We start from the raw sequence: 25,793 nt of genomic DNA, 5'->3' as shown, positions 1-25,793 counted from the left end.
GCGATTCACGGGAAGCGGCGGCGGCCTGGGATCCAGCTCTGCGAGAGTCGCACCGTGAACGTGGCACAGGACCCCGCACCCTTACAAATCCACGGGTCCAAGGTAAGTTCTCGCGACTGCTTAATCTAGGACACCCAGCACGGACTCACGGAGCCGGGCGGCCACAACGGCCTGATCTAACGTCCTCCCATGGGCACAGCTGCGCACCTGGCGTCAGTTAAAACATGAAACACTTCCCGTCAGTAAACAGTGATGCACGCGCAGAACAATCTATGGTCGGGGACTCTTTTGGTTGAGTGGTTTTTTTGTTTTGTTTTGTTTTTCTGCTCCCCAGCTCTTGCGAACGCAAATTCACAGCAACTGTTTTAAGACAACACGAACCTGTCTGGCCTCAGGTAGTGACCCTCGTAAGACTAAAAGCAAGAAAGACGAAGCATGTCTACAGGAAACTCAGGAGTGGTGATTTTTATCTGGAGTTCTAACTGATTATCACACAGGGGATCGTCCCACATCTGTGTGTGTAAATGAACAACAAGCAGGCACCGGGGCCACGCGGCCTACACCGGGATCTTGAGGAGCATCCGATGCGTCCTTACTCGAGGCACAAAAACAACGTCTTTGAAAAAAATAAAACTGTGATTTAAAAGGCCTTTATTTCATAGGGAAGCGGAACAGGAGATAAAGACTAAAAGAGGTTTCATCCTGTTTGTATTTTCACTTGGTCAAAAAAAAAAAAACTGTGATTTTTTTTTTTTTTTTTTTTTTAAATACATTAGGAACCTCGGTACTCTTGATGACCCCATGGGGCCCGGACCGCTTACATTTGGAGGATGAGGACAGGATTTGAGAAAATATATCACTCCTAGCCCAAGTTCGTTTGATGGAATTATTGTGTATAAAGCAGTTAATTATATACATAAATAACATAAAAATAATTATCATAAATTAAAGGGTCAAATAATCTCCCACTATTAATTCAACTGCAGGCAGGAGACGGGAGTGTGACTGAGCTGTGTCCACGGTGCGGACTCTGGGGACGCTCTCACGTGCCACGTGGGTGACGGGAGGTCCTTAGTTCTGAAGACGGGTATTGCACGATACGAATTCGAGCCCCGTCCTCAAGATCTCATGACTCAGAATCAAGGGAAATGCTGAGGACACTGCATTTTGCAGAAGGAGTGGCCCTTGGCCTCCCTGGCGGCCCTAGACGCCTCCCGCCTCACGGGTCCACTACTGACGTGTCACTCTTTCTTCAAGGTGGTCTCCCAAATAACACGGGATGCGTGACAAAGAGCGATCAAGGCCGCAGCAAGGCAGACGTATCATTTCATTTTGGACAGCATTAAGAAGTCTCAGGAGGCTAAACCTGCGCCTCTGGTTCCCCGGCTGAGCAGCGGGCACGCGTGAGCCTGGCCCACCACCTCTGACACACCGGGGACGCGGCGTGTGACAGCGTGTGCGCCGGGGACGCGGGGATGGCGCTTACTCGGCACGTGTGAGCACGAAGGCCATTAATGGTCCTACTGACGAACGGACCGCCTCTGCTTTCACGACCGCCCGGCAGCAAACGGCCGTATCTGTGTGCTTCAGAAAAACCTGCACTTTTCCATTGTAAAGAGCCAAAGCTCCTTCAATATTTTCATCGGAAGTTGGTCTTGAAGCAGATTAACCTTTGGACTGAAGTTGCCACAGAAAGAAAACGTGACTTTCCTCCCTGCTCTTCGGTGGCTCTGGCTGAGCCTTGGCCGTAATAAATATATTTGGATGGCGGTGGATCCCGACACGGCTCTGCGGGAGCCACCAGAGGGGACGGCACGGGGCCGACTCGTCCCACACAGTGGGGTGTCCCCTGTGTTCGGGCACCGGCGCAGAACTGGACGTGGACCGACACTCCTACAGTGCAAACGACTTTAGCGTGTCAAAATCAAGAACAACGTGGCCACGACGGCGTCCCGGATACGTGATATGTGCTTGAGATAAAGTGAAAATAAAAAAAAACGAAAACTGAGACTAAAAGTGAATCCACGCGTTATGTTACAAAGAGGCCTTTCAGGCCCGAGTCAGTGACCTCCGGGGACCCCTCACCCATCGTAAGGCCATAGGGGGGTCGTCCGCAGCCACGGAACACCTCCTCACGGGTCTTCGGCCCCAAGTGGCGTGCATCGAATGGGACTCAACTCAGATCTCCAAGAAGAAAACAAACGTTACTTTAACTTCTATCTGCTCATTCGCCAGAAACAGCCGGAAGGGAGGCGAAAATGGCGTTTCCTTGCAGCCGGTGGCCCCGTGGGAACCCGTTCTCTGTGCTGACGCAGCGAGTGAGGCCCGAAAGGACACCAGCGGGCCACTCTGCTCCTCGTAACGTATCACTCACCTCTCGGCCCCTGCTCGCCTCGCTTGCCCGGACCCCGTGTCCACCAACCAAGTTCTGTTAGGGGAGGCGGGTGACACGCGGCCTTGCCGGGCACAGGCTGAGCCGCTCACACATGCTGCCACCTGCCAGGAGTCACCCCCCAGGCAGGCTATCAGATGGCAGTGCTAGCCGGGGGGCGGGGGGTGGGGAGGGGTCTGGAGACAATTCCGCAAAGCTCAGTCAACCTTACTTACACCTCAAGGACGATGTTTTTCTCTCGGTTTGGTATCCAGCAGACAAATCTCAAAAATAAGCAAGAACACCTGTGGGCAGGGCTCCTCGTGAGTTCTTGGCCTTTGACTCAGTAGCTGTACATGTGCTGCTGGGGCTCGGCCGGCACCTGGGGCTGGGGCGCGGGTGGCTGGGGCGCGGGCGGCTGGGGCGCGGGCAGGACGTCCGTCTGGGGCACCGCCCGCCACGTGAGCGGGTGCTGGTCGCTGAGCTGGTTCCCCAGGGGCGTGATGGAGTTGACCAGGGTAGTCAGGTTGATGAAGTGCGCCACGGACTGCGGGTTCGAAGCTTCCGGCTGCGGGTGGATCTGGATGTCGTTCTGGCGGTTGTGCAACATGGCAGAGCCGCTCACGGTGTCGAAGGTCACGGTCAGGATCGAGTTGTCCAGCTGTAGCTGGCGCTCCGGGGTGGTCAGGTGCCCGACAGCCACGGGCTGGAGGTTGGTGAACTGAGTCCCGGCTGCAGTGGTGATGGGGGTCACGGTGATGTTGGTCAAGCCGACGGAGCTCGATGGAGTGGTCACATTTGGGTCCCCCAGCGTCACTACCACCTGCAAGAGTCACGCACGACACAAAGGCGTCAGTAGCGTCTGCAAAACGGACGGCCGCCCAACTTTATGTTGTGCTTTAGGCAGGAGCCATCTCAGCACGTGGGGTGACCCCACATCCGGCCCAGACGAAGAGGAAACACCGGGCGGTGGAAGATTAAACCGAGTTAATCTTGTCCCAGAAAAAGAATTCTAGTGACAAAGGGCAGTAAGACACAGACACAGACACAAACGGCGTCCCAGGCTGGAGAAGATCGGGGCGAAGTGGTAACGAAAAAGACAGACGTGCGCCCCGCCTCTCCCATTCTCTCCAGCCCCGCGCCTGGCTGCTGGTTAACGGAAATGCCAACCCCGAAGCACTGTACAGATGTGCGGCCCAGGAGCGCACCAGTTCAAGACAAAGAACAGGAATGAGCTGCCAAAGAAACTCAAGAAACGTGTGCGACTGCGATTAGTATCCAAGACTGAGGACCAGCACACGTTGATGACAGATTTGGGAGCCTTCGAACCAAAGTGCTGATGTTGAGCAAACTGGAGACGCCCACGAACAGTGGCACACAGGCCGGCCCCAAGCATCCCTCCCTCGGGGCCGGGGGGGTCCCTGCATCCCTCCCTCGGGGCCGGGGGGGGTCCCTGCCTCCCTCCCTCGGGGCCGGGGGGGTCCCTGCCTCCCTCCCTCGGGGCCGGGGGGGTCCCTGCCTCCCTCCCTCGGGGCCGGGGGGGTCCCTGCATCCCTCCCTCGGGGCCGGGGGGGTCCCTGCATCCCTCCCTCGGGGCCGGGGGGGGTCCCTGCATCCCTCCCTCGGGGCCGGGGGGGGTCCCTGCATCCCTCCCTCGGGGCCGGGGGTGTCCCTGCATCCCTCCCTCGGGGGCCGGGGGGTCCCTGCATCCCTCCCTCGGGGCCGGGGGGTCCCTGCATCCCTCCCGGGGCTGGGGGGGGGGGTCCCTGCATCCCTCCCGGGGCTGGGGGGGGGGTCCCTGCATCCCTCCCGGGGCTGTGGGGGGGTCCCTGCATCCCTCCCGGGGCTGTGGGGGGGTCCCTGCATCCCTCCCCCAGGGCTGGGGGTCCCTGCATCCCTCCCCCAGGGCTGGGGGTCCCTGCATCCCTCCCCCAGGGCTGGGGGTCCCTGCATCCCTCCTGGGGCTGGGGCCGGGGGTCCCTGCATCCCTCCTGGGGCTGGGGGGGGGGTCCCTGCATCCCTCCCGGGGCCGGGGGTCCCTGCATCCCTCCCGGGGCCGGGGGTCCCTGTATCCCTCCCGGGGGCGGGGGTCCCTGCATCCCTCCTGGGGCGGGGGTCCCTGCATCCCTCCCCCAGGGCTAGGGGTCCCTGCATCCCTCCTGGGGCTGGGGGGTCCCTGCATCCCTCCCGGGGCTGTGGGGGGGTCCCTGCATCCCTCCCCCAGGGCTGGGGGTCCCTGCATCCCTCCCCCAGGGCTGGGGGTCCCTGCATCCCTCCCCCAGGGCTGGGGGTCCCTGCATCCCTCCTGGGGCTGGGGCCGGGGGTCCCTGCATCCCTCCTGGGGCTGGGGGGGGGGGTCCCTGCATCCCTCCCGGGGCCGGGGGTCCCTGCATCCCTCCCGGGGCCAGGGGTCCCTGTATCCCTCCCGGGGGCGGGGGTCCCTGCATCCCTCCTGGGGCGGGGGTCCCTGCATCCCTCCCCCAGGGCTAGGGGTCCCTGCATCCCTCCTGGCGCGGGGGGGTCCCTGCATCCCTCCCGGGGCTGTGGGGGGGTCCCTGCATCCCTCCCCCAGGGCTGGGGGTCCCTGCATCCCTCCTGGGGCTGGGGGGGGGTCCCTGCATCCCTCCCGGGGCCGGGGGTCCCTGCATTCCTCCCGGGGCCGGGGGTCCCTGTATCCCTCCCGGGGGCGGGGGTCCCTGCATCCCTCCTGGGGCGGGGGTCCCTGCATCCCTCCCCCAGGGCTAGGGGTCCCTGCATCCCTCCCGGGGCGGGAGGTCGGCCCACTTCCACGACGAAGGAACACACGGAAGCCACTTCTAACCTCCCAGAAACAACCCGATCCCCAACCAGGCGGGGCCGGCTGTCCCTCGCGCGCTCTACGGTCACACCACTGTTCACGACGACAGGTGCGACGTCTGGCTCTAAGCTGGGACACGCGCAGCTGGCACGAGCTCCCGGGATTAACGCTACGTGGGCCGTGGGCCACCAAGGGGCCGCCCCCGAGTCAGGCGTGTGTGCAGGAACACGTGCGGCGCGCGGCGGAAAGGGGGCCACCTGCTGGATGCTCTGCACCGCAGAGTCGGTCTCGTCACCCACGCCGGACAGCACGGGCTCCTTCTCCGAGTACTCGCTGAAGGTGGCCTCCTCGGGCACCGGGGCGCCTGCCACCTCTGCCTCCGGCTTCTGCTTCCTCTTGTGGGCCCTCCTGGCAGCTTTCGCGTGCTTGCCCTCGGCCAGCTCCTCCTGCTCCAGACTCAGCTCGGGCTGCGGGGACAGAAGGCTCATCAACGTCAGGGTCACTGGGGCGTGTCCCCAGACTGGCCACGGGGGTCCCAGCACCGTCCCGGCCACCTCCCTAGGCCACCACGCTGCTGCAGGGAACAGTGACCGCGGCGTGTCTGCTCCTTTGCGCCTCCAGGGGTTGGGGCGTGTTCCTGCCGGGTTCACTTTCTTTTCAGTGAAGAAAATCATACAGAAGTCGTACTTCTAAGAGCCGCGTCTCGCGCTGGCACGCGGACCAGCGTTTCGGCCTGGTGAGCTCAGCCCGAGGCTGCCATGCCTCTCGTGTCCACGCTTCCACCCCCAGGCTGAAGCGAATGCACGAGACAAACGATCCTGGATCGTCAGGATGGCTCTGACCCCAAGAACTTTACGGTCACCTCCTCTGGGGATAGCAATGGTGGCCAGCCATAATGGCGACCCCACAGAGGTGCCCTGCGCACTTCTCTGGGCCCGTCCAGGGCGCACTGCCACACTGTGGCCGACCTCCTGAACCCGGCTGACGCCACGACTGAGCTCAGCATCGCAGAGGCCACTGGGCAGCGGTGGCCGGCAAGGCTCTCCAGACTAGTCCCCGACCACGCCTCCTGGGCCCCTGATGCCATCCCAGGTGACAGGATCCCACCCAGTGACAGACCCAGAGGAAGCCTGCCAGGGCCAGGCCATCGTGGGGCTGCCCTCACAGGGGCTGGACGCGGGTCGTGGGCCCCTGGTGCACCCTAGGCCTTCCTGTGCTCACTCACGACGGCCCAGCACCTGAGCACCGTGCTCAAAGCGCCGTTTCCAGTACAGGGATGTGAACGTGATTTTAAAGGAATCAAGAGCATGGCATATTCCCTTTACAAGAAAAAACCATTTTTATGAAGACATTGGCTAAAAGTTCATTTAACAAAGTTATTTGGTTACCACAATCTAATTACGCTAAGCTCTTATGGAAACCGTGATAGTTAATTTTATGCGTCACGGAGGCTGGGCTAGGGTGCCTGGGGGTTTGGTTGCCCAGCAAAGATGCTGTGAAGGTGTTTTTTAGAGGAGCTTGACATTAAATCAGTGGACTCCCAGTAAAGCAGATGACCCCCTATGGTATAGGTGGGCCTCACCCAATCAGTCGAAGGCCTTAAGAGGAAAACCTGAGGTCCCTGGGGAAGAGGGACCTGCGCCTCGAGGCAGCCGTCAGACTCCAGCTGCAGCGTGAACTCTTCCCTGGGTCTCAGCCCACCCACCCGCCCTGCAGATTTAGGACTTACCAGCTTCCACGATCACATAAGCCAATTCCTTAAAATAAACCTAACTTTGTCTCTACACCCACACCCCCTACCGCTTCTCCAGGGAGCTTGAAGATTACTGTCTATTCTCTAAAATGAGATACCTCAGTATTGAAAACGACTGAAATTCTGGAAACGTTACAGAAACTAGGAGACGTTCCAAAAGGCCTGGGGAGAGAGAACCTACTAGAAAACGAGAGATGCGGGTGAAAGGAAGGGACTCGGGGGCCTGCCCAAAGGCCCCTCGCAGCACCCGTCTGGGCCCCTCCGCCCCACCCCGCGGGCCTGCTCGTGCGCACCTGGACAATGCCAATGGAGGAGGCATCGATGGTGGTGGTCTCCGGGAGGTGGTCCAGATCATCGATCCTGACGGCCAGGACCTGCGAGCGAGCACGGGTGGTGAGCCAGGGGACGTCGCGCCGGCAGCCGATTCGGTCATTCTGACCCAGGCCAGCTCGGCGCCGTCTGGCCCCGGCCCTTCCTTCCCTCACCCCCTCCTTCCGTCACCCCCGTCTCCCCGCGTTTCAAGTTTCTGTGATGCTCTTACACACCGGGGGGCGGGGGGGAGGGGAGAGGGGTGCACCTGTCTCTTTTCTGCCCTTTTTTTTTTTTTTTTTTGCCTCACACCATATGCCTCCCGTAGATGAATTTTCTGTGACTCCTCTGTTAGCTCATACGATAAGCGGGGCAGGATCGGATACAAACAGCAAACCTGTCCCATGAAGAATCACCAAAAATGAAACGGTTCCACTTTAAACGCTACTTTTCAACTGGACACAGGTACGGGAACTTGCTCGCGTCAATTCGGTGGTGAGGTGACCCCTCGCCCCCGCCTTCCCTCCATGAGTCACACTGCGGGCCCTCACGCTGCCACGCGCTCCCCTGGGGGCCACCAGCCCTCCCATGGCTCAGGGGTGTCCTGCCCCTGATTCTCACCCACAAGCCAGTTCACGTGCTGCTGTGCTGATTAAGGGAACTAAATCCTAAGTGGGACAGTGCAGCATTGAGTGCAGAGAGAAGGGGCCCCCAGGAAGGCACGGTACAGGCGAGTCCCAAGAAAAGGGAACGCGCGTGGAAAGCCTACGTGGGATCGGGGGGGAAACCGTAAGTCTGTCTGCCAGGGTTCTTCGCCCGGACAGCTTTGCAAGCGCCTTTACGCTTTTGCCCAACTGAAGCAGGCGGGGAATCGTGGACTAGACGCGGTAGGTGCGGCTTCCGTCTCCGTCACCAGCCGCCTCCCTGCTGACACACACACTCTCGTACAGCCTGGTGTCAGCGGCAGCACGAACAGCCACAGCAGAGCTCGCCCAGGCGTCCCCAGGACCCCGCCACGTTCTCCGCCGGCTGGGGTCACCTCCTCCGCGTGCTGTGCTTCCTGCGGCAGCTTTACCCCTCGTCCACCTCCTGCTCTTCCCTCGGTCTCCCACCCTAGACGGCCAAGTCCAGGAGGGGGAGACACATCCTGCCCGACTGGCTGCCCGGGGCTCACCAGCAGCGGCTCACGCGTGTGTGAATGACACAGAACGAAACACAGGAATGGCCCACGGAGACCAGGACGAAGCCTCGGGGAACGGAAGAGGTGGGAACAGAAGGGCCACCAAGGCACTCTCGCTGCCCTTGGACGGTCGGTCTCCCCTTCCGGGACGCTCGTTTTGCCCAGGGCGGGTGTGTTCAGGCAGGCTACGCAGAACACTGCCCCCCTCTGAGAAGCAGGCACAAGAAGGCGACCTTGCACAGCGATCAGTTAAGTAGGAAGCGATCTTTGGCCCCGGCAAAAGGGCTCGCTGGACAAAAGCGCTCGCCGAGCACCCCCGTTAACCAAGGCCTCTCTCTGCACCCAGCGACCCATGTCACCTACCCGGTCCGTGAAAACCGACCTGCACGCTCTTCGTGAACGCCCGCAACTACAGACGCTCCCGCAACAGAGAACTTGCACAGGCTCCAGACTCATCGCGTGCCGGTGGGGAGGGCACAGCGCCCACCCTGCGCCCCGAGACCTGGACGTCACTGTGGCCGACAGGGGTCGGCCGAGGGGACGCTAACACTCGGGCTCCCGCAACCCGGCTGCTCTGCAAGGTGAAAACCCTGGCTGGCTGCTCGCGGAAGAGGGAATTAAGAGGAGCTCAGCTGGGGGAGTCCCAACTACACAGGCTCAGCTCAGAACGGCTCCGGGCACGCGGGGGGGGGGGGGGGGGCGGGGGGGGGTGGTGGTCCTGAACCGGCCACGGGGGGGGGGGGGCGAAGCAGGGCTCCAGAAGGAAAAGAAACACCTACTGTCCCCACATTATGGCAGACGGTGCTTTTATGATGGCAAAAGTCATCCCTGTTCGTTAAAAGAAATTCTTACAGATGGAGAAAATATGAAAACAAGAAATTACCCATAACTTCACCACCAGGAGACCACGGTGCAACACGGTCTTCTCTTCTTTCTGTGCTGACCACTTATTTTATTTTTTTTAATTTATTTTATTTGGGAGAAAAAGAGTGAGAGAGAGCACGGTCGGGGAGGGGCAGAGAGAGGGAGAGAGAATCCCAAGCAGGCTCTGTGCCGTCAGCGTGGAGCCCGATGAGGGGCTTGATCCCATGAAGAGTGAGATCATGACCTGATTGAAACCAAGAGTCAGACGCTTAATCGACTGAGCCACCCAGGCGCCCTGATCAACCTATTTTGCACAGGTGAGCACCGTGTACACACACATAGCACGTAGGACACGCGGGACGCATAGCGCGTATACGCGTACATCATGCACCCGCTGCAGCCTTCTTCTTTACGACAGCGACAGCCGTTTACAACTGTATCTAGAATTCTCTGTGAAACGTGTTCACAGAGCCAAGCACATTGCTACACTGTCACGAGTTTAACCACATTTCTCCTGCTGGAAACCGAGAGGTCCAAGCCATCATTTACAAAGCACTGGGACAATACCGTCCTGCCGTGTCCCAGGAGGACATCCAATGGCCAGAGTGCTGGACGCGTGCCAGCCAGCACGGTCATTTTTAATCTAAAATTCTCCTGCCAATCCAACACACGGCGGATAGCAGCTTCCGCTAACATTTGCATTTCCGGGATTTGGCGGGGTTGAATGCTTCTTTCCGGGTTTGAGCCTTGTAGATTTCCTTTCCGCGCGTATGCTCGTTCTTATGGCTTCTCGTTGAATGGCTATCAGCTTTAATAGCAACGACTTAGTGACAGGAATCTCTTGCACGTATTTCCAGTCTGCCCTCTGCTTATCCTTTTGGACCACGGAAGTTCTAAGTGGTACGCTGTTCAGACAGTCAAATCGACAGATGTTTTTGCTTGCGACTTTTCCCGCTGATTTTACACTTGGAAAGTCTTCCCCCGAAGTGATCTGATGTCTGTTTCCCTGCATTTCTTTTCTAGTTTTGTTTTTCAGTTAATTCTCAACAAGATGCTAGCAAATTGAATCCAATAGTACATTAAAAGAATTATTCACCGTGACCAAGTGGGATTTACTCCTGGGCTGTAGGGGTGGTTCGATATTTGCAAATCAGCCAACATGACAGGCCACGGTTGATAAAACCATATGATCCGTAAGAACTGTATGATCCTCTCAATAGATGCAGAGAAAGCAGTTGACAAAATACAGCAGCCTTTCTTGATAAAAACCCTCAAGAAAGTAGTGATAGATGAAATATACCTCAACATTATAAAGGCCATATAGAAAAGACCCACAGCTAATACCCTTAATGGGGAAAAATTGAGAGTCTTTCCCCTACGATCAGGAATGAGACAAGGATGTCTGCTTTCACCATTAACTATTTAACATGGTACTGGAAGTCCCAGCCTCAGCGATCAGACCACAAAAAGAAATAAAAGGCGTCCAAATCGGCAATGAAGAAATCGAACTCTCACTACTTGCACACAACATAATACTCTATGGAGAAAACCCAAAAGACTCTACCAAAAAATTGCTAGCACACATAAATTCAGCAAAGCAGCAGCATATAAAATCAATGCACAGAAATCCGTTGCATTTCAATACACCAATAACAAAGCAGCAGAAAAAGAAATCAAGGAATCGATCCCACTTACGGTTATACCCAAAACAATAAGATACCTAGGAATAAAGCAAACCAAAGAGATAAAAGATCTCTACTCTGAAAACTGTAGAAAGCTTATGAAAGAAATTGAAGAAGACACAAAAAAATGGAAAAAGTTTCCACGCTCCTGGACAGGAAGAGCAAATATTGTTAAAATGTCGATACTATCCAAAGCAATCAATCTCTACATTTAATGCAATCCCTATCAAAATACCACCAGAATTTTTCCACAGGGCTAGAACAAACAGTCCTAAAATTTGTATGGAACCACAAAAGACCCTGAATAGCCAAAGCAATCCTGAAAAAGAAAACCAAGGCTGGGGGCATCACAATTCTGGACTTCAAGCTGTAATCATCGAGACAGTATGGTACTGGCACAAAAACAGACATGTAGATCAATGCAACAGAATAGAGAACCCAGAAATGAACCCACCACTATATGGCCAACTAATTTTGGACAAAGCAGAAAAGAATATCGAATGGAAAAAAGACAGGCTCTTCAGCAAAACGTGTTGGGAGAACTGGACAGCGACATGCAGAACAATGAACCTGGACCACTTTCTTACACCAGACACAAAAATAAACTCAAAATGGATGAAAGACCTAAATGTGAGACAGGAAACCATCAAAATCCTAGAGGAGAAAACAGGTAGCAACCTCGTTGACCTCGGCCAGAGCAACTTATTAGACATGTCCCTGGAGGCAAGGGAAACAAAAGCAAAAATGAACTACTGGGACCTCATCAAGACGAAAAGCTTTTGCACAAAGAAGGAAACAGTCAACGCAACTAAAAGGCAACCAACAGAACGGGAGAGGATATTTGCTAACGATGTTACCCGTTAAAGGGTTAGTATCCAAAATCTATGAAGAACTTCTCAAACTCAACACCCAAAAAACAAAAGACCCAGTTAAGAAATGGACAGAAGACGCTTTTCCAAAGACGTCCAGACGGCCAACAGACACATGAAAAGATGCTCAACATCACCAATCATCAGGGAAATACAAATCAAAAACCCCCATGAGATACCACCTCACACCTACCAGAATGGCTAAAATTAACAACTCAGGAAACAACAGGTTTTGGGAGGATGCGGAGAAAGGGGAACCTTCGTGCACTGTTGGTGGGAATGCAAACTGGTGCAGTCACTGTGGAAAACACCACGGAGGTTCCTCAAAAAGTTAAAAATAGAACTTCCCTACGGCCCAGTGATTCCACCATAGGTATTTACGCAAAGGGTACGAAAATACAGATTTGAGGGTGCACGTGCACCCCAATGTTTACAGCAGCACTGTCAACAGTAGCCAAACTATGGAAAGAAACGCAACGTCCACCAACTGATGAATGGATAAAAAAGATGCGGTACGTATATACAACGTCATATAACTCAGCCGTCAAAAGGGATGAACACTTGCCATTTGCCACGACGTGGATGGAGCCAGAATGTATTATGCTAAGCGAGAGACGTCAGAGAAAGACACAGACTGTATGATTTCACTCATATGTGGAATTTAACAAAACAGATGACCATACGGGAAGAGGAGGGGAAAACAGAGAGGGAAACACCTCTAAGAGAGTATGATAGAGAACAAGCTGAGGGTTGATGGAAGGAAGGGGGTAGGGGTGGGATTAAGGAGGGCGCTGGTCGTGCTGAGCACTGGGTGTCGGACGTAAGAGAGGCATCATTAATTCTGCTCCAAAAACACTATTATGCTGTATGCTAACTAACTAGAATTTAAATAAAAATCTGAAAAAAAGACTTAAATAGATGAATTATGCAAATGCCCCAGATCTTCCTTTGGAACAAGCGCCCAGGCCATCCAGGGTGTGCTTGCCTCTCTACAACTGCTCCCTCCAGTCAGCACCCTGCTCGGCCCCCACGCCATGTGGAGACTCCCCGTTCTGCACTCTGGATTAGCCGCTCTGGAGGGAGGAACAGGGGAAGGGAATCAGCGTCGTGCTCCTGTCCTGCTGGAATTCCAATGAGAACATAATCTATGACCCTACGGGGCGCCTGGGTGACCCAGGCGGTTGAACATCCGACTCTGGGTTTCAGCTCAAGTCATGACCTCACGGTTGTCGAGGGATCGAGACCCATGCTGTGCTCTGTGCTGACAGCTCGGAGCCTGCTTGGGATTCTCTCTCCCTCTCTTTCTGCCCTTCCCCCGCTTGCTATCTCTCAAAATAAATAAACAAACACACTTTAAAAATCTAGAATGTTAGCAAAAAATGTGTTTGAGGCTATTCATTCATTCACTGCTTCCCAGGTGCAGGCACTGCAAGTCAGAGGGGAAGGTAAGGCCCAGGCCCTGCCTTAAGAACTGTGGGTCTACGGAGGGAGACGGGTCTGTGAGTCAGCACCGGGGGGGTCTCGGAGCAGGGGCAGTGTGCACCAGACAGACGGGCAGAGTAGGGGGTGGGGTCTCTGAGCAGGGGCAACATGCACCAGACAGACAGGGGGCGGGGAGACAGAAGCACGGGAGTGGGGGTCTGGGGGGGGGGGGCTCTGACACCAGACAGAGGAGCAGGGGGCAGGGCGAAGTCAGCACTGCGGCTTCTCCAAGTAGGTTCTGCGCACAACAGACAGAGGGGTGGGGAGAAGGAAGCGTGGGCGTGGAGGGGTCTCGGAGCAGGGGCAGGGCACACCGGACAGGGAGGCGGGGAGGAGGAAGTGCAGGGGTGGGGGTGGGGGTAGGGGTGGGGGTGGGAAAGGTCTCAGAGCAGGGGCAGCGCGCACCCCGACGGGGGCGGGGAGAAGGAAGCTCGGGCGTGGGGGCGGGGGTGGGGGTGTTGGTGTCTCCGAGCAGGAGCAGCGCACACCCGACGGACGGACGGACGGGCGGGGGAGGAGAAGGAAGCGCGGCCCGCCCCCGGCTCACCTCTGGGTGCTTGCGCCGCATGTGTCTGCTCATGGACGCCCTGGTGGACACCTTGGTCCCGCACAGCTGGCAGCTCTGCGCCTCCACCTTGTCGTGGGTCAGCTGCACGTGCTTCTGCAGCATGTACTCGGTGACGTACTTCTTGTCGCACACGGAACACGTCCACTGTTTGCCCACTTCTCGCGCACGCGTGGAGGAGACAAGGTCGTGAGTGGGGTCGTGCCACGGCCCCCAGGGCGGGCGAGGGGGGTGCCTCGCGCCCTGCACGCGCTGCCGGGGTCACCTGCCGGGTGAGGCAGGGGACGGGCAGGCCAGCGGCCTCTCCGTCGCGGCGCACGGCGGCGCGATGCTGCTCCCACATCTGAGAGTCCGAGAGTGGGTGCGTGGGAGTGCTGGAGGGCTGATTTTCAAGGGGCAGGGGCCGCCTGTGGAGGCAGCACACCGAATCGTCTGCACACGCCGGCCCCCGCCGCGTGCAGCCCGCCGCCCCGCTTACCCGTGTGGATGAGCTTGTGGGTCTCCATCGTGTTCCTCTCGCTGAAGGTCTTTCCGCACAGCTCGCACATGAAATCTTTGATCCCTGCGGAAGAGGGCGCGCGAACGTCAGGGGCTGGGGGGGGGCGGGGGGGCTCAACTCCACTCCTCGCCCGAGGGTCCCCGTGGGTGCCCAGGACGCGGGGGGGCGGGGGGGGAACGGAAACTGCAGGAGACCCCAGAGCAAATGCTGACCCCACGGAAAAGCCGGGGCAGCTCAGCGAGCACCTCTCTCCGCGGAGGGTGGCGTCGCCGCCCGGCCGGACCCGCGGGACCGCCGTCCACCCCAACGGGCAGAGCCCACGCGGTCGGCCGTGCTGGGCATCAGCTCCCGGTGAGGGAGGCCGGACACCGCACCGCAGAAGCTTCCCAGGGCCCCACCCCGGCCGCCCCCCCGCCCCGGGAGCTCAGTCTGCGGGGATCGGCCTGGCGAGCACGGGTAGAGCCCTCAGACCGCGGCACCCCTGACGCGGACAACAAGGTGGACCCTCAGCACGTCTCCTAAACGGGGTCTTCCCCGGAAACGGAAACAAGGAACGCGATTTTAGAGACCCAGTCGCTCGGTCCCGGGAGTCTGTGCCGAGTCCCTGCGTGTGCGGGGCCCCGAGCTCGCAGAGGGGCAGGCAGGCACAGAGGCAACTATGTCCTGGTGGCCAATGTGCCTGCGGAGCGAGACGGAACCCGAGGAGGCGCGTGGCCCGGTCCCCGGCAGTGACACAGCTCCCCAGAAAAGGCGCAGAGAGTCTCCCATGGGCTCCCCGGGGAAACGAGGGCATCCGTAATCAGCCAGGGACGCAGGGCCAGTGGCCAGGTGGTGGCCTGGACCGCTGTGGGGGCAGTGAGCGAGGGGGGCGCGCGGGTGGGCGGGGCTGGACAGTGCGGACCTCAAAACCCAGGTGAGGGAGGACACGGGCACAGGGAGAGGTTTCCCTGGAAGTTTCATGCACAGACACACCTGGTCACCAGGGGGACCTCTGAGCTCCCACGCCCCCTGGTTCTCACACACACGTTTATCCACACGTAACGTCTTGTAAGAAAGGAACTCATGCCTGTTGCTACAGAGGCTGTTTCTTCCCCGGTCGTATCACAGACCTCTACGTAAATTAACATCGCTTTTAACCGGCGCCCTGTCCTCTGTGGACGCACAGACATGGAGGCGCTCCGGGGCCTCCCGCCCCAGACGAAACCGTGGCCAGCGGGCCCTTGTCCGATCCGATCATGTCTCAGGCCCACGCCCGGGCAGGGAAACGGCCGGCGCGAGGCAAGAACACTAGGGATCGGCAGGTGGCGCCGAGACCCGGTGGCGAGGCGTGCAGGGACCCGGGCTCCCGTGTGTTGGGGACGGGGACGCGCCGGCCGGGCGCCTGGAGGAGGGGACGGCCTCTGACACCTGAGGCCGCCGGCCCACGGCTCCGAGGACGGCACTCGCAGAACCGGGAAGCCGGGCCCGCCGGGAGCCGCAGGTCGGGGGCTACGACGCGTCCCAGCGGGCGCACCGGAGCGCAGGCGCTCCGCGGACTCACCCGTGTGCCGCTTGTAGTGCTTGAGCATGTTGACCTTCTGCGCGAACTTGCGGTGGCACTCCTTGCACTCGTACTCCTTGATGCCCTTGTGCAGCTTCATGTGGTGGCGCAGCGCGTGCTTGGTCTTCATGCCTGCCGGCGGGGGAGGGGGCAGGCAGGGGGCACACTCACACTCAGCCAGCCCGCCTCTCCCGCCTCCAGAGCTGCCCTGCACCTGCCCTGTGTTCCCCAGGACCCTGCGCTGCCACGGCGCCCGCACCCGGGGCCCTCCACCACTGTGCCCGCACCCGGGACCCTTCCCTGCCGTAGCGCCCCTGCTGGGGACCCTCCACCACTGTGCCCGCACCCCTGCCGTGCCCCGCACATGGGACTCTCCATTACAGCATTTGCACCACACCCTGGACCTTCCACTGTGCCTGGGACCTGGGCCCTCCACTGCAGCGCCCACGCCTGGGACCCTTCACAGTGCCTGTACCCCACCCTGGGCCAAGACACCCGTCCCAGTGCCCACACCACACCCCATAGCTAGACCCCCCCCAATGCCCATGCCCAACCTGCAATAGTTTCCACTCCTCCCTGTGCCCAGAGCCCCTCACAGTGCTTGTGCCCTACCCAGTGCCAAGATCCCTCCCCGCCCCTGCCCCGCCACGGTGCCTACACCACACCCTAGAGCTTCCACACTGCCTGGGATCTGGGTCCTCGGGCAGGCACAGGTCTTGGTGAGCGTGCAACAAGAGAAGAGGTCGGGACTTGGGGGGTGAATCTTCCCAAAGGACCCCCTCCACCAGTGCAGATGGGCAGTTATGCCCTCAGAGGTCCAGACACGTCTGGACACCTCATGTGATCAGGGGCCTGCCCGGACCTGAGGGCCGGTACTCAAAGCAACCACCGTGACCCAATGGAGTCACCCGCTGAGAGCCGTGCAAGCCTGCCACAGAGTTCCTGTTGGTCCTGAGGGCGCTAATGTTAACCAAGATTAGAATTCAGTTTGCTGGACATTCGATCTGTGCGGTATACGCACGGACTGTCAGTCTACCTTTAATTAAGTGTAACGAAGTCAATCTTGGCTAAAGGAGGGGAGATAAAGTACAACCTAACTTGGGCGTCGAAAAGGGACGACCCTGGTAGAGGGTGTGAGTGAGTGGTGGGGGGGGTCCTGGAACAGGGTGTGAACCAGCAGCAGGTGGGGGTCCTAGTACATGGTGTGAATCAGTGGGGGGGGGCCTGGTACAGGGTGTGATCAGTGGGGGGGGGGGTTCCGGCACAGGGTGTGCATGAGAAGTGGGGGTCTTGGTTCAGTGGACAGTCTGAACGGCAAAGGCCGGGGCCACAGAAGCTGTGGGCAAAAACCACTGCAGAGCAGGTGGGTGGGGCTCACAAGCGCAAGGCCGATGCGTCCAGTCCGGCTGGCTGCAGACCTAACCGGTCAAGGGGCCCTGGACAGGCCACGGCTGTCACCGCCACACAGAACAGGACGTGGGGGGACTACGGGGTGGGGCAGAGTCCAACCACCGCTGGTTCTGCCCTCGGTAACGGTAGTGAAACAACGGCGGCGTCTGGCCACGGTCCCCGTGGGGTTACCCGGGAAACCCCGTCCCGGCGAATGGGGAGGGGAGGCTCAGCCAGCTCTGGCTGCTACTGGACCCCAGGCCCGGCTGAACCCAGGCCTCCACAAACCCTACACGTGCACGAACCCAGCCTGGCCGGGCTGGGCCTGCACAAACACGGGCCTGCCTCCACACCAGACCTGCACGAACCCGGGCCCGGCTGAGCTGTGAGAAGCCACGAGAACCGGCCTGTCTGAGCCAGCAGAGGGAGCAGGAGTCTCCCAAGCGCCGGTCCGCCAGAAAAGGCTTCTAAGGCTACAGGAAGCGCCAACGTGTGAGCCTAGCTCTGACTTCAGAAGAGCGTTTTTCCCTTAATAAGCGGGTTTTAGTTTCTCAATCGAAACCATCACACGCGCTCATAGTGAAAAGCTCCAGGAGACAAGAGGTTAGCCCCGAGGACGCGGCCCAGCAGCCCTGCCGGGTCACCCCGCCCCCGGGACACCGCTGAAACCATTCTGGCCACGCGGAACACACCCTCCGCCGTGCGGTCACTTCTGTCGGCGCCATGTGAACCCGCCCCACACAGCGTGGACAGTGCAAACCCACCATCACGTTGCTTTCAGCCGTGAACACGACTCACAGCCCGTTAACATGCCTGCCACGCCGGCACCTGCCACGGGACCAGCTCCACTGCAGGCGCCAGACTGAGCAGTGAGCCAAGCCACGCCCCGGCCACACAGGGAGAGGGCCACGTGGGAAGGGACGAAGAAAAGCAGGATAAAGCGGGGACGGGGGGAGAGGGAACAGAAGGGGCCGGGTGCCGGCTCATCACGTGGGATGTCAGGGGATCCTCTCAGAGGAGGCGGCTGAAAAAGTGATCTGGAGGAAGTGGGGGAGGGGCCAAGAGCTGCACGGGGAACAGCATTCCTGGTGGAGGGAACAGTGAGTGCAAAAGCCCTGAGGCCAATGTAAACAGTCCCTCAGCGTCTCAAGCTGTTCTCGGTCACAACAGTGCTGCAGCAGCAGGTCGTCTTTATGCTGCAAACAGATCTTGGTGCTATTCGTTAATAAGAAACTTTTCTAGCGGCAGCTAACAGTGTCCAACGGCCCACCTTGTGTAGCAATTTACACGCCCCCCCCCCCCCCGAAGTCTACTGCCTCCTTCCCTTCGCCAGTGCTGGCCGCTCCCCGGGCTGTGACAGGCACAGTGGCACCTTGGCTCTGACCCTTGAGGGCGCCACCACCGAGATGAACGGAAGAGAACCAGTCCCTCCTGGCTTGCCCCACACCTGCACCTCCCTCCTCCCCCCATCCCCCCCACCACAGCTAAAATGAACAGATCCTAAGTCACAAAGTAACTGCGTGTCATAGGCACAGAAGGAGAGTCACGACAAAGCTTTCCCCCCTGCCCCCTGCCACCATTCTGACCTCCCACCGCGGCCTCGCGAAAGTACTCAGAATTCAAGAAAAAATCACAAAACTAAACGTTAAACACACTTCTAATATGAGTATGTATGACACACGGCAAGATGTGGCTCTGACCTCACTGCCCTCCCTGGGCACCTGTCCCTCCCCGCCAGGCCCTCCAGGGGACCCAGGCGTGGCTTCTCCCTGCCCCCCGGAGGGAACCACTCTAGCAGCTACACCTCCGACCCTCCCCGTCTCTCTCCTGCTCCACACTGTCCCCTCCAGCCAGGGGACAGGTGGCAGCAAGTGGGGGAAGGGCTGAGAGAGCTACAGCATCACTGAGACGGGCACAGAAACTTCTAGAATGTTCCTACAAAACAGAGACAGAGGTTCTCTTGAAGAGTGTAGTGGGTCCGAGGCAGAAGCAACAACTTTACCTCGTGTGCCAGTTTGTGTTACCATCAGAAAAGTAAAATTAGGTGCCTGCCTTGCTTTTCCAACAAAGGAGGCTGCGTGCTGCCCTTGCACAAGGTGACTTTGGAGGACAAACAAGAACTTGTCACCTCCAGGGAGACAGATGGGGGGAGGGCGCAGGCAGAAGGGGAAATGATCACGTTTTGTTTTCTCTGTAGTTCATTCTTCCTAAGCTTTTACACGTAATCTTATTTCAAGTGTGCTAACGGGTTATCCGGTGAGGGGAATTACGAGACATCTGTGTTTTCTTCGTAGTTTTCTGTTTAACTTAAAAAACAAGTAAAGGAGGGGCACGCGGGTGGGTCAGCCAGTTACATGACTGGCTTCTGATTTGGGCTCAGATCATGATTTCACAGTTTGTGGGTTCCAGCCCCTACATCGGGCTCTGTGCTGACAGCCAGCGTCCTGCTGGGGCGCTCTCCCCTCCCTCTTTCGCTGCCCCTCCCCTGCTCATGCTCGCTCTCTTTAATAAATAATGAATAAATAAGAACCCAATAAAGGAAAAAAAAAACCTTTATAGAATACAAAATGCTTAAAAGAGCTAAAGGCAAAGCCAAGAGCCCTGATGTGCCCGGGTCTGAACGGGGCCGAGCTGACGCTGTCCGCTGCAGACAGCGCCTTTGCGAGGCCCCAGAGGCTCTTGTGTTTTGCAACAGAAAAGGGTTAAAAATTTGCCTTGTCCTGGGATGACCTCCCCCCCCCCCCATTTTACTTACAGATGGAACATCTTTTGCTAATAGGTTTATTATTCCAGTAATTTCACCCGAAAGCCGGGGACCCAGGCTCACTGGTCACAGCCAACCCGTCCCACATGGAAGGTTCGGCTCAGCCGCAGGGAGGGGCCGCGCACTTGGCCGCACGCGAGGAGCGCACGGCGGGTCTTCCGGTGTCTCAGCCCCTGGCTGCTCGCTCACCCCTCTTTTCAGGTGGCTCACTTGTGCCTCGAGTCCATCGCGGACGCCCTGCGCTGCCTGTGTCCCGGCGCCCTCACCCCGCCCGGCCCCGCGACGCCGCGCCCCCCGCCCCCGGCGCCCGCGTACCTTTCCCGCACTCGGCGCACAGGTACTCGCGGATGTTGTCGTGCACGCGCATGTGCTCCTTCAGCATGTCCTTCCGCGCGAAGGACTTCCCGCACTGCTCGCAGGCGTGGCTCTTCACCCCTGCACGACAAGCGCACCAGCGGTTCAGCTCCCGTGGACCCGCCCAGCCGCGTCCCCCGCCACGAAGGCGGCGACGGAGAAGCGCGGCGCGACACAGCTCACGGCCTCCACGGAACCTCCGCTCCGGCTCCTCGGCCGCGAGAGGGACCCCAGGAGCCGCCGGGGCCACAGGGCAGGGGGCCGCGCTGGGGACGGAAGCGGTGGCCAGGACGCAGGGACAGGAGAGGCCAGAGAGAGAAAGGGAAGGCGGGGGGGGGGGGGGGGGGGGGGGCGAGACTGCCAGAGCAGGGAGCGTGGGGACAGGCCCTCCAAGCGGGGCGCCACGCCACCCCGGGTCCGTCCCAGTCCCGGTCCCGCGGCAGCGCGCTACCTGTGTGGATGAGCTTGTGCCGCTCCAAGTTCCCGATGCTGTTGAAGATGCGCCCGCAGATCTCGCACGGGTGGATGTACCTGCGAGGAGACGCGAGCCTCAGGGCGGGCGGCAACAGCAGAGCGCTTGCCCCGAGCCCCTTCCTCACGCAGGGGTCGCAGAAAAGAGGCTACGTGGAGGCCGCCGGACATGAACACTGCAGCCTCCAATACGGGCTGAACCGTGCGCCCCTCAAAATCCACAGGCTGGAGTCCTGACTCCGGGCCTTCAAAAGGTGACAGCATTTGGAAACAGGGTCTTCACAGAGGAGTGAAACATCAGGTCACCAGGGTGGCCCCACTCGAGTACGACTGATGTCCTCGCCGGAAGGAGGAACTGGGACACAGACGCGCACGGGGGAGGACCACGTGAGCACACGGCCAGGGCAGAGGATAGGAGCCGAGCTGGGAAGCCCCGGCCTCCAGGGGAAGCAGCCCTGCCGACCCCTGAACTCAGACCTCCCGGCTCCAGGCCTGACATCCCACGTTCCCACCGTGCAGGCTGCCCAGCCGCCCCGTTACCGCAGCCCAAGCTGGCTACGGCGGCCTCCACACGGGGCGGCCGCTGGCTCGCCCCCGCACACGGCACTGACCACGGCTACGGCATCCAGGGAACCTAATCACGGTGGGGAAACGGGGTTGCCGGCGGTTCCGGAGGCAGGCCGAGAACGACACTATCAGTCTGTGGTGCGGTCGACTTGCGCTGCGGGGCCAGGAGGGTGAGGGAGGCGGGACCCCCCACGTGCGGGATAAAGGAGGTGAGCGTGCTTCCCTCAAGACCCGGCCACAGGGCTCCCGGGGGGGGGGACAGACCCGCCCGCCGAGCACCTGCCTCCCCGCGGGGAACGCGCCCCCTCTGGCATCGTGCCAGGCCCTGGAAGCCCAGCCCCAGGAGCCCTCACTTCTGCACGTTGGGGTCCGGCAGGTTCTCCCGGTGGATGACCATGTGGGCGTGGTAGGTGGCCTTCAGGGCGAAGCGGCGGTTACAGATGCTGCAGCCGTAACCCTTCTCCTTGTGCACCTCCATGATGTGCTTCAGGTACTCCTTCCCGCGGCCGAAGGTGAGCTGCCGACAGGCGCACCGTTCACGCCCGCGCACGGCCTCCCGCCCTCCAGCTAACGATGGCACCGCTGGGCGCCGAGGCCCCGGTGACCGCCCGCCGCCCGGGCCGGACAGAGGGGACTCCCAAGGGCAGGGCCGGCGCCAGGAAACTGCAGAGCGGGGGGAGCGGGGGAGGCGGGCGCCAGCTGCTCCCCGCTGCAGACCGGCCTGCCCCTGCACCCTCTCCTGCTCCCCACCCGCCCCACCTCCCGGACGGCCGCATGGCCGGGTGCCTGACGCAGGCGCAGCCGCACGGGAACCCATACTAGGTAGGGAGCGAACTGCGTCTCCGCGGAGCAGCAAAGCCTAACGCGGGGACCACCGCGCACGCCACGAGCGGATCACCACCCGCTGCACGGCCTCCGGAGATGGGTTCCCCACCCCAACCCGGGCCCCCGCGCGGCCGCACGCACGCCAGCCACGAGACGGCTCTGAAACGGGGGTCCGCGTGAAGAGGGGGAGCCACGCCCACCGTCCCCGAGCGGCCCCGCCCTCTCTCCGCCGGACGAGCCTCCTTCCCGCCAGCCTGGGCGCCGAGGCCCGCGGCGAGTACCTGGCACCGCTTGCAGCTGTACTTGTGAGGCTCGGAGTCCGCGCTGGCGTCCGAATTGTCATCGTTCTCCTCCGAGGAGATGCCGATCTTGCCGATAAACTCCTCCCTCTGGTGGTCGTCCATCAGCGCAATGTCCTGGAAAACGCAGTCGCGAGGTCCGGCTTCCCGCACGGGCACAGAAGCGCTGACGGGTCCCTCGCCCCCCAGCAGGGCCGGGCCGGCCCACGTGGAGAAGGCAGTGGGTCCCACCCGGGGCTGCCTGCCGTGTCCCCTGTGGCTCCCTCGGGCCCGCGCACACCCCCGCTCAGTGCGCAGCGAGCTGGCGGCCAGGCGTGGGGTGCCTGCGCGGGGCTCGGCTCCCCGTCTCAGCTGCTCGCCCCCACGGCTGCGATGGACCTGGGCTCCATGCTCCCGGGCGCGGCCCATTTCCTGCCAGAGGCCGCCAGGGGCGCACGGCACCGCTGGCCAGCTTTCGTTTTTCAGCAAAACTTAGGATTCTGGGAAGGGTGGACAGGTTTCCTTTGGAAAGTTCGCTATCGCGTCTAGGAGGTTTTCACGGGGGCCTAGGCTCTATTTCTTACTCAAGTTCAATTCCCGCTTTTCCATTAACACACACACAGCAACACCGTCTGAAGGAGCTGTGGGAGGAGAAGCACCTGACCAGAGCCGCGCAGCCACAGGCGCGCACCCGGGCAGGGCCGTCACCTGCGCTGGGCCTGACTGAATCCTCAGGAAGCCATGTTTTCATGGCAGGAGAGAAGCGGACGCTGAGGAGGCGGCAGACTAGCATCCCAGGTCCCAGTGAAGCCTAAGTGCCCCTCACCCCTCCGACTAAAGCTCCCGGACGCTCTTGGGTCCGTCCTCCCACCCCAGCTCAGTCCACGTGGCCCAGCACCTGCCCTGGGGAGCCCCTCACACTCATGCTCGCCCCCCGCCTTTGACTCACACCTTCTCAGCGAAACCCCAACCCGTGCCCGAGGCCGGGACTGCCAGGAAACAGGTCCCGCGCTGCAGGCAGGCGGACAGACGGCTCCGAGGGCCCGGCGAGGGCTCACCATCCTCACCGGACCCGAGCACCACCTACCATTTCCTCATTTGCCGCCTGGGTCGGCACTTCTGCCCTTAAAGATGACCCCGTCCTCGCTGACCCCCCACCCCCTCCCTGGGAAACACCTAGAACGGAGGGACCGCTTGTGAGCCCTGTCCCGTCCTCGCTGACCCCCCACCCCCTCCCTGGGAAACACCTAGAACGGAGGGACCGCTTGTGAGCCCTGTCCCGTCCTCGCTGACCCCCCACCCCCTCCCTGGGAAACACCTAGAACGGAGGGACTGCTTGTGAGCCCTGCGGACGGGGCTCCGGATGGATGCAGCAGAGGGTCACAGAAGCCCAGCTGAAGAGAGGCAGTGGGGCCAAGCTGACCACGAGGGCCCGCCATGCGTCCACGTGAGCCACCCGGGAGAGGGCGGTGCTGGCACCTTGAAGTGGACGTGGATGTGGTCCCTGAGCACGTCCACGCGGAAGAACTTGCGGCCGCAGATCTCGCACGTGTACTTCTTGTCGCCGTGGGTCAGCAGGTGCTTGTTCATGTTGCTCCTGCAGGAGAACACCTGCGGGCAGAGGAGCGGGGCCTGACCAGCCGCACCAGGCACGAGGACGCGGTACGTGTCCCCGGTACCCTTCCCACGAGCGGACAGGAGCGAACGGTCGTCTAAGTACGAGCCCACATTACCACGGAGACCTAACCGTCCTCTGGTCTCCACTACCAGCGGGATTCTGCTCAACTTTACTCGCTCACTTAACTACATCACTAGGATGGGGCCCGGGAAGAAGCCAGTAAACACAGAAAGGGCCGCAATTTTCTGAAACGTGGCATCAGAGAAGAATTCCATCCTCTGTGCACCGGGTGTCAGCACGAGTCACGTCCACTGCCCACGTCCACGGCTGTTTCCAGCGGTGATGGGGGTGGAGACACAGGCACTGCCCTCTCCTCGGCCGCTGGGGCCGGGCTGGGATGCGGGGGCCCCGCGGCCTCCGTCACGGAGCCCAGGAGACAAACCAGCAGCAGAAGCCACCTGCGGGGCCCCGCTGGCCTGAGAGTCTCCGTCTAGACAGCCAGTCCTGGGGGCCACATAAACCCAGAGCGCAGGTGTCCTGAGCCCGTCTGACCCCACCCACTGCAGGAGGAGAACACGAGAGGTGAGTGAAGGGAAGCGATTCACAAGGAACAGGAGGCTACTATTTTCATGGTGACCCGGGGCCAGCCACCCCGTGACCACACCCGGGGTGCTGGGTGGGAAGCTGACTCAACAGGAGGGGAAGATAGGCTCCTGGGGGGGGGCAGGGGCAGCGGGTCAAGACAGACAGGGGTGAAAACAAGAAGTCGTCGGAAGCAGCAAAGAAGCCAGCGTTAGAAATATCTGAGCCTCACCTTGCCACACACGGGGCATCCCGAGGGCTCCTTCTTGTAGCGGACCAGGTTCTCGCCGCCGGCGTCCAGGTCCTCCCTCTTCACCCGCCGCACTCCTGCAATGCCCGCCCACCCAAGCAGGAGAGTGAGTACACACGGCGCGTGCGTGCCGGGCACCTGCCACTAGGCCAGTGTGGCCGCCTGGGCGGTGGGGGCAGGGTCAGCGGCACCAGCGAGCGCGGGAGGGACGCCCAGCACAGGACGCGGCCGCGCTAACCACGTCTCCTCCCGGCTCCAGGGAAGGAACGGCTGCGTGTGCCCATGGGAACCAGGGACGCGGTTCGTGCATCTGAAGCGTCTGGAAACACAAGGGCAGCGTGGGTTTGGAGTTCTACAGTGTGGAAGGGCGAGCCGGTGCTGACACCAAAGAAAGGGCTTTCCCTCCATTCAAAGGCTCAAGGCAGAGGTCGCATCCTTAGGCGTGACATTTTTTCTTAAAAAGACACCAATATTCATCCTTGCAAGTTAAATCGGTTGATCAGGGAGAGAACGCCTAATGACGATAAGCCCCTTGGGGTTTTAAGACGTAACTGTTCATAACTGGGATCGCCACAGCTTTTTAGAAGTTTGCACGAAACAGGTAATCTTTGAGTAAAAGACAGAAGTTCGCTCTCATCGTTTCTTTCTACACAGCTGACCCCTTCTGGAACCTTCCCGCATCCCACGGTGTGAGTGCAGAGGTGGACTTAAGAACACCCAGCAAGCTGGACATGAATACGTCATTCTCCAGAAGGCTCCCAGTGGCATAAAACGCATCAGATCT

The 25,793-nt window shown here is 60.1% G+C and overlaps 1 protein-coding gene across 3 annotated transcripts in view; it reads right to left on the bottom strand.

Annotated features, from left to right (window-relative positions):
* Positions 1–1,582: 1,582 nt before the first annotated feature.
* The window catches only part of PRDM15 (PR/SET domain 15), a 67,242-nt gene continuing 43,031 nt past the window's right edge, over positions 1,583–25,793 (bottom strand). For all 3 annotated transcript variants that reach the window (XM_042998469.1, XM_042998471.1, XM_042998470.1), the window contains 12 exons: positions 24,992–25,086; positions 24,039–24,170; positions 22,563–22,697; positions 21,810–21,973; positions 20,870–20,949; positions 20,380–20,499; positions 15,912–16,043; positions 14,351–14,434; positions 13,855–14,030; positions 7,215–7,295; positions 5,426–5,635; positions 1,583–3,194 (listed from right to left, as the gene is read on the bottom strand). In XM_042998469.1, coding sequence (XP_042854403.1) covers positions 2,715–3,194; positions 5,426–5,635; positions 7,215–7,295; positions 13,855–14,030; positions 14,351–14,434; positions 15,912–16,043; positions 20,380–20,499; positions 20,870–20,949; positions 21,810–21,973; positions 22,563–22,697; positions 24,039–24,170; positions 24,992–25,086 — 1,889 coding nt within the window. In that variant the 3' untranslated portion in view covers positions 1,583–2,714. The remainder of the gene's footprint in view (positions 3,195–5,425; positions 5,636–7,214; positions 7,296–13,854; positions 14,031–14,350; positions 14,435–15,911; positions 16,044–20,379; positions 20,500–20,869; positions 20,950–21,809; positions 21,974–22,562; positions 22,698–24,038; positions 24,171–24,991; positions 25,087–25,793) is intronic.

The sequence above is a fragment of the Panthera tigris genome, chromosome C2 (genome assembly GCF_018350195.1).
Source record: "Panthera tigris isolate Pti1 chromosome C2, P.tigris_Pti1_mat1.1, whole genome shotgun sequence".
Classification (NCBI taxonomy): Eukaryota; Metazoa; Chordata; class Mammalia; order Carnivora; family Felidae; genus Panthera; species Panthera tigris.
This window is presented reverse-complemented; position numbering and strand designations above follow the sequence as displayed.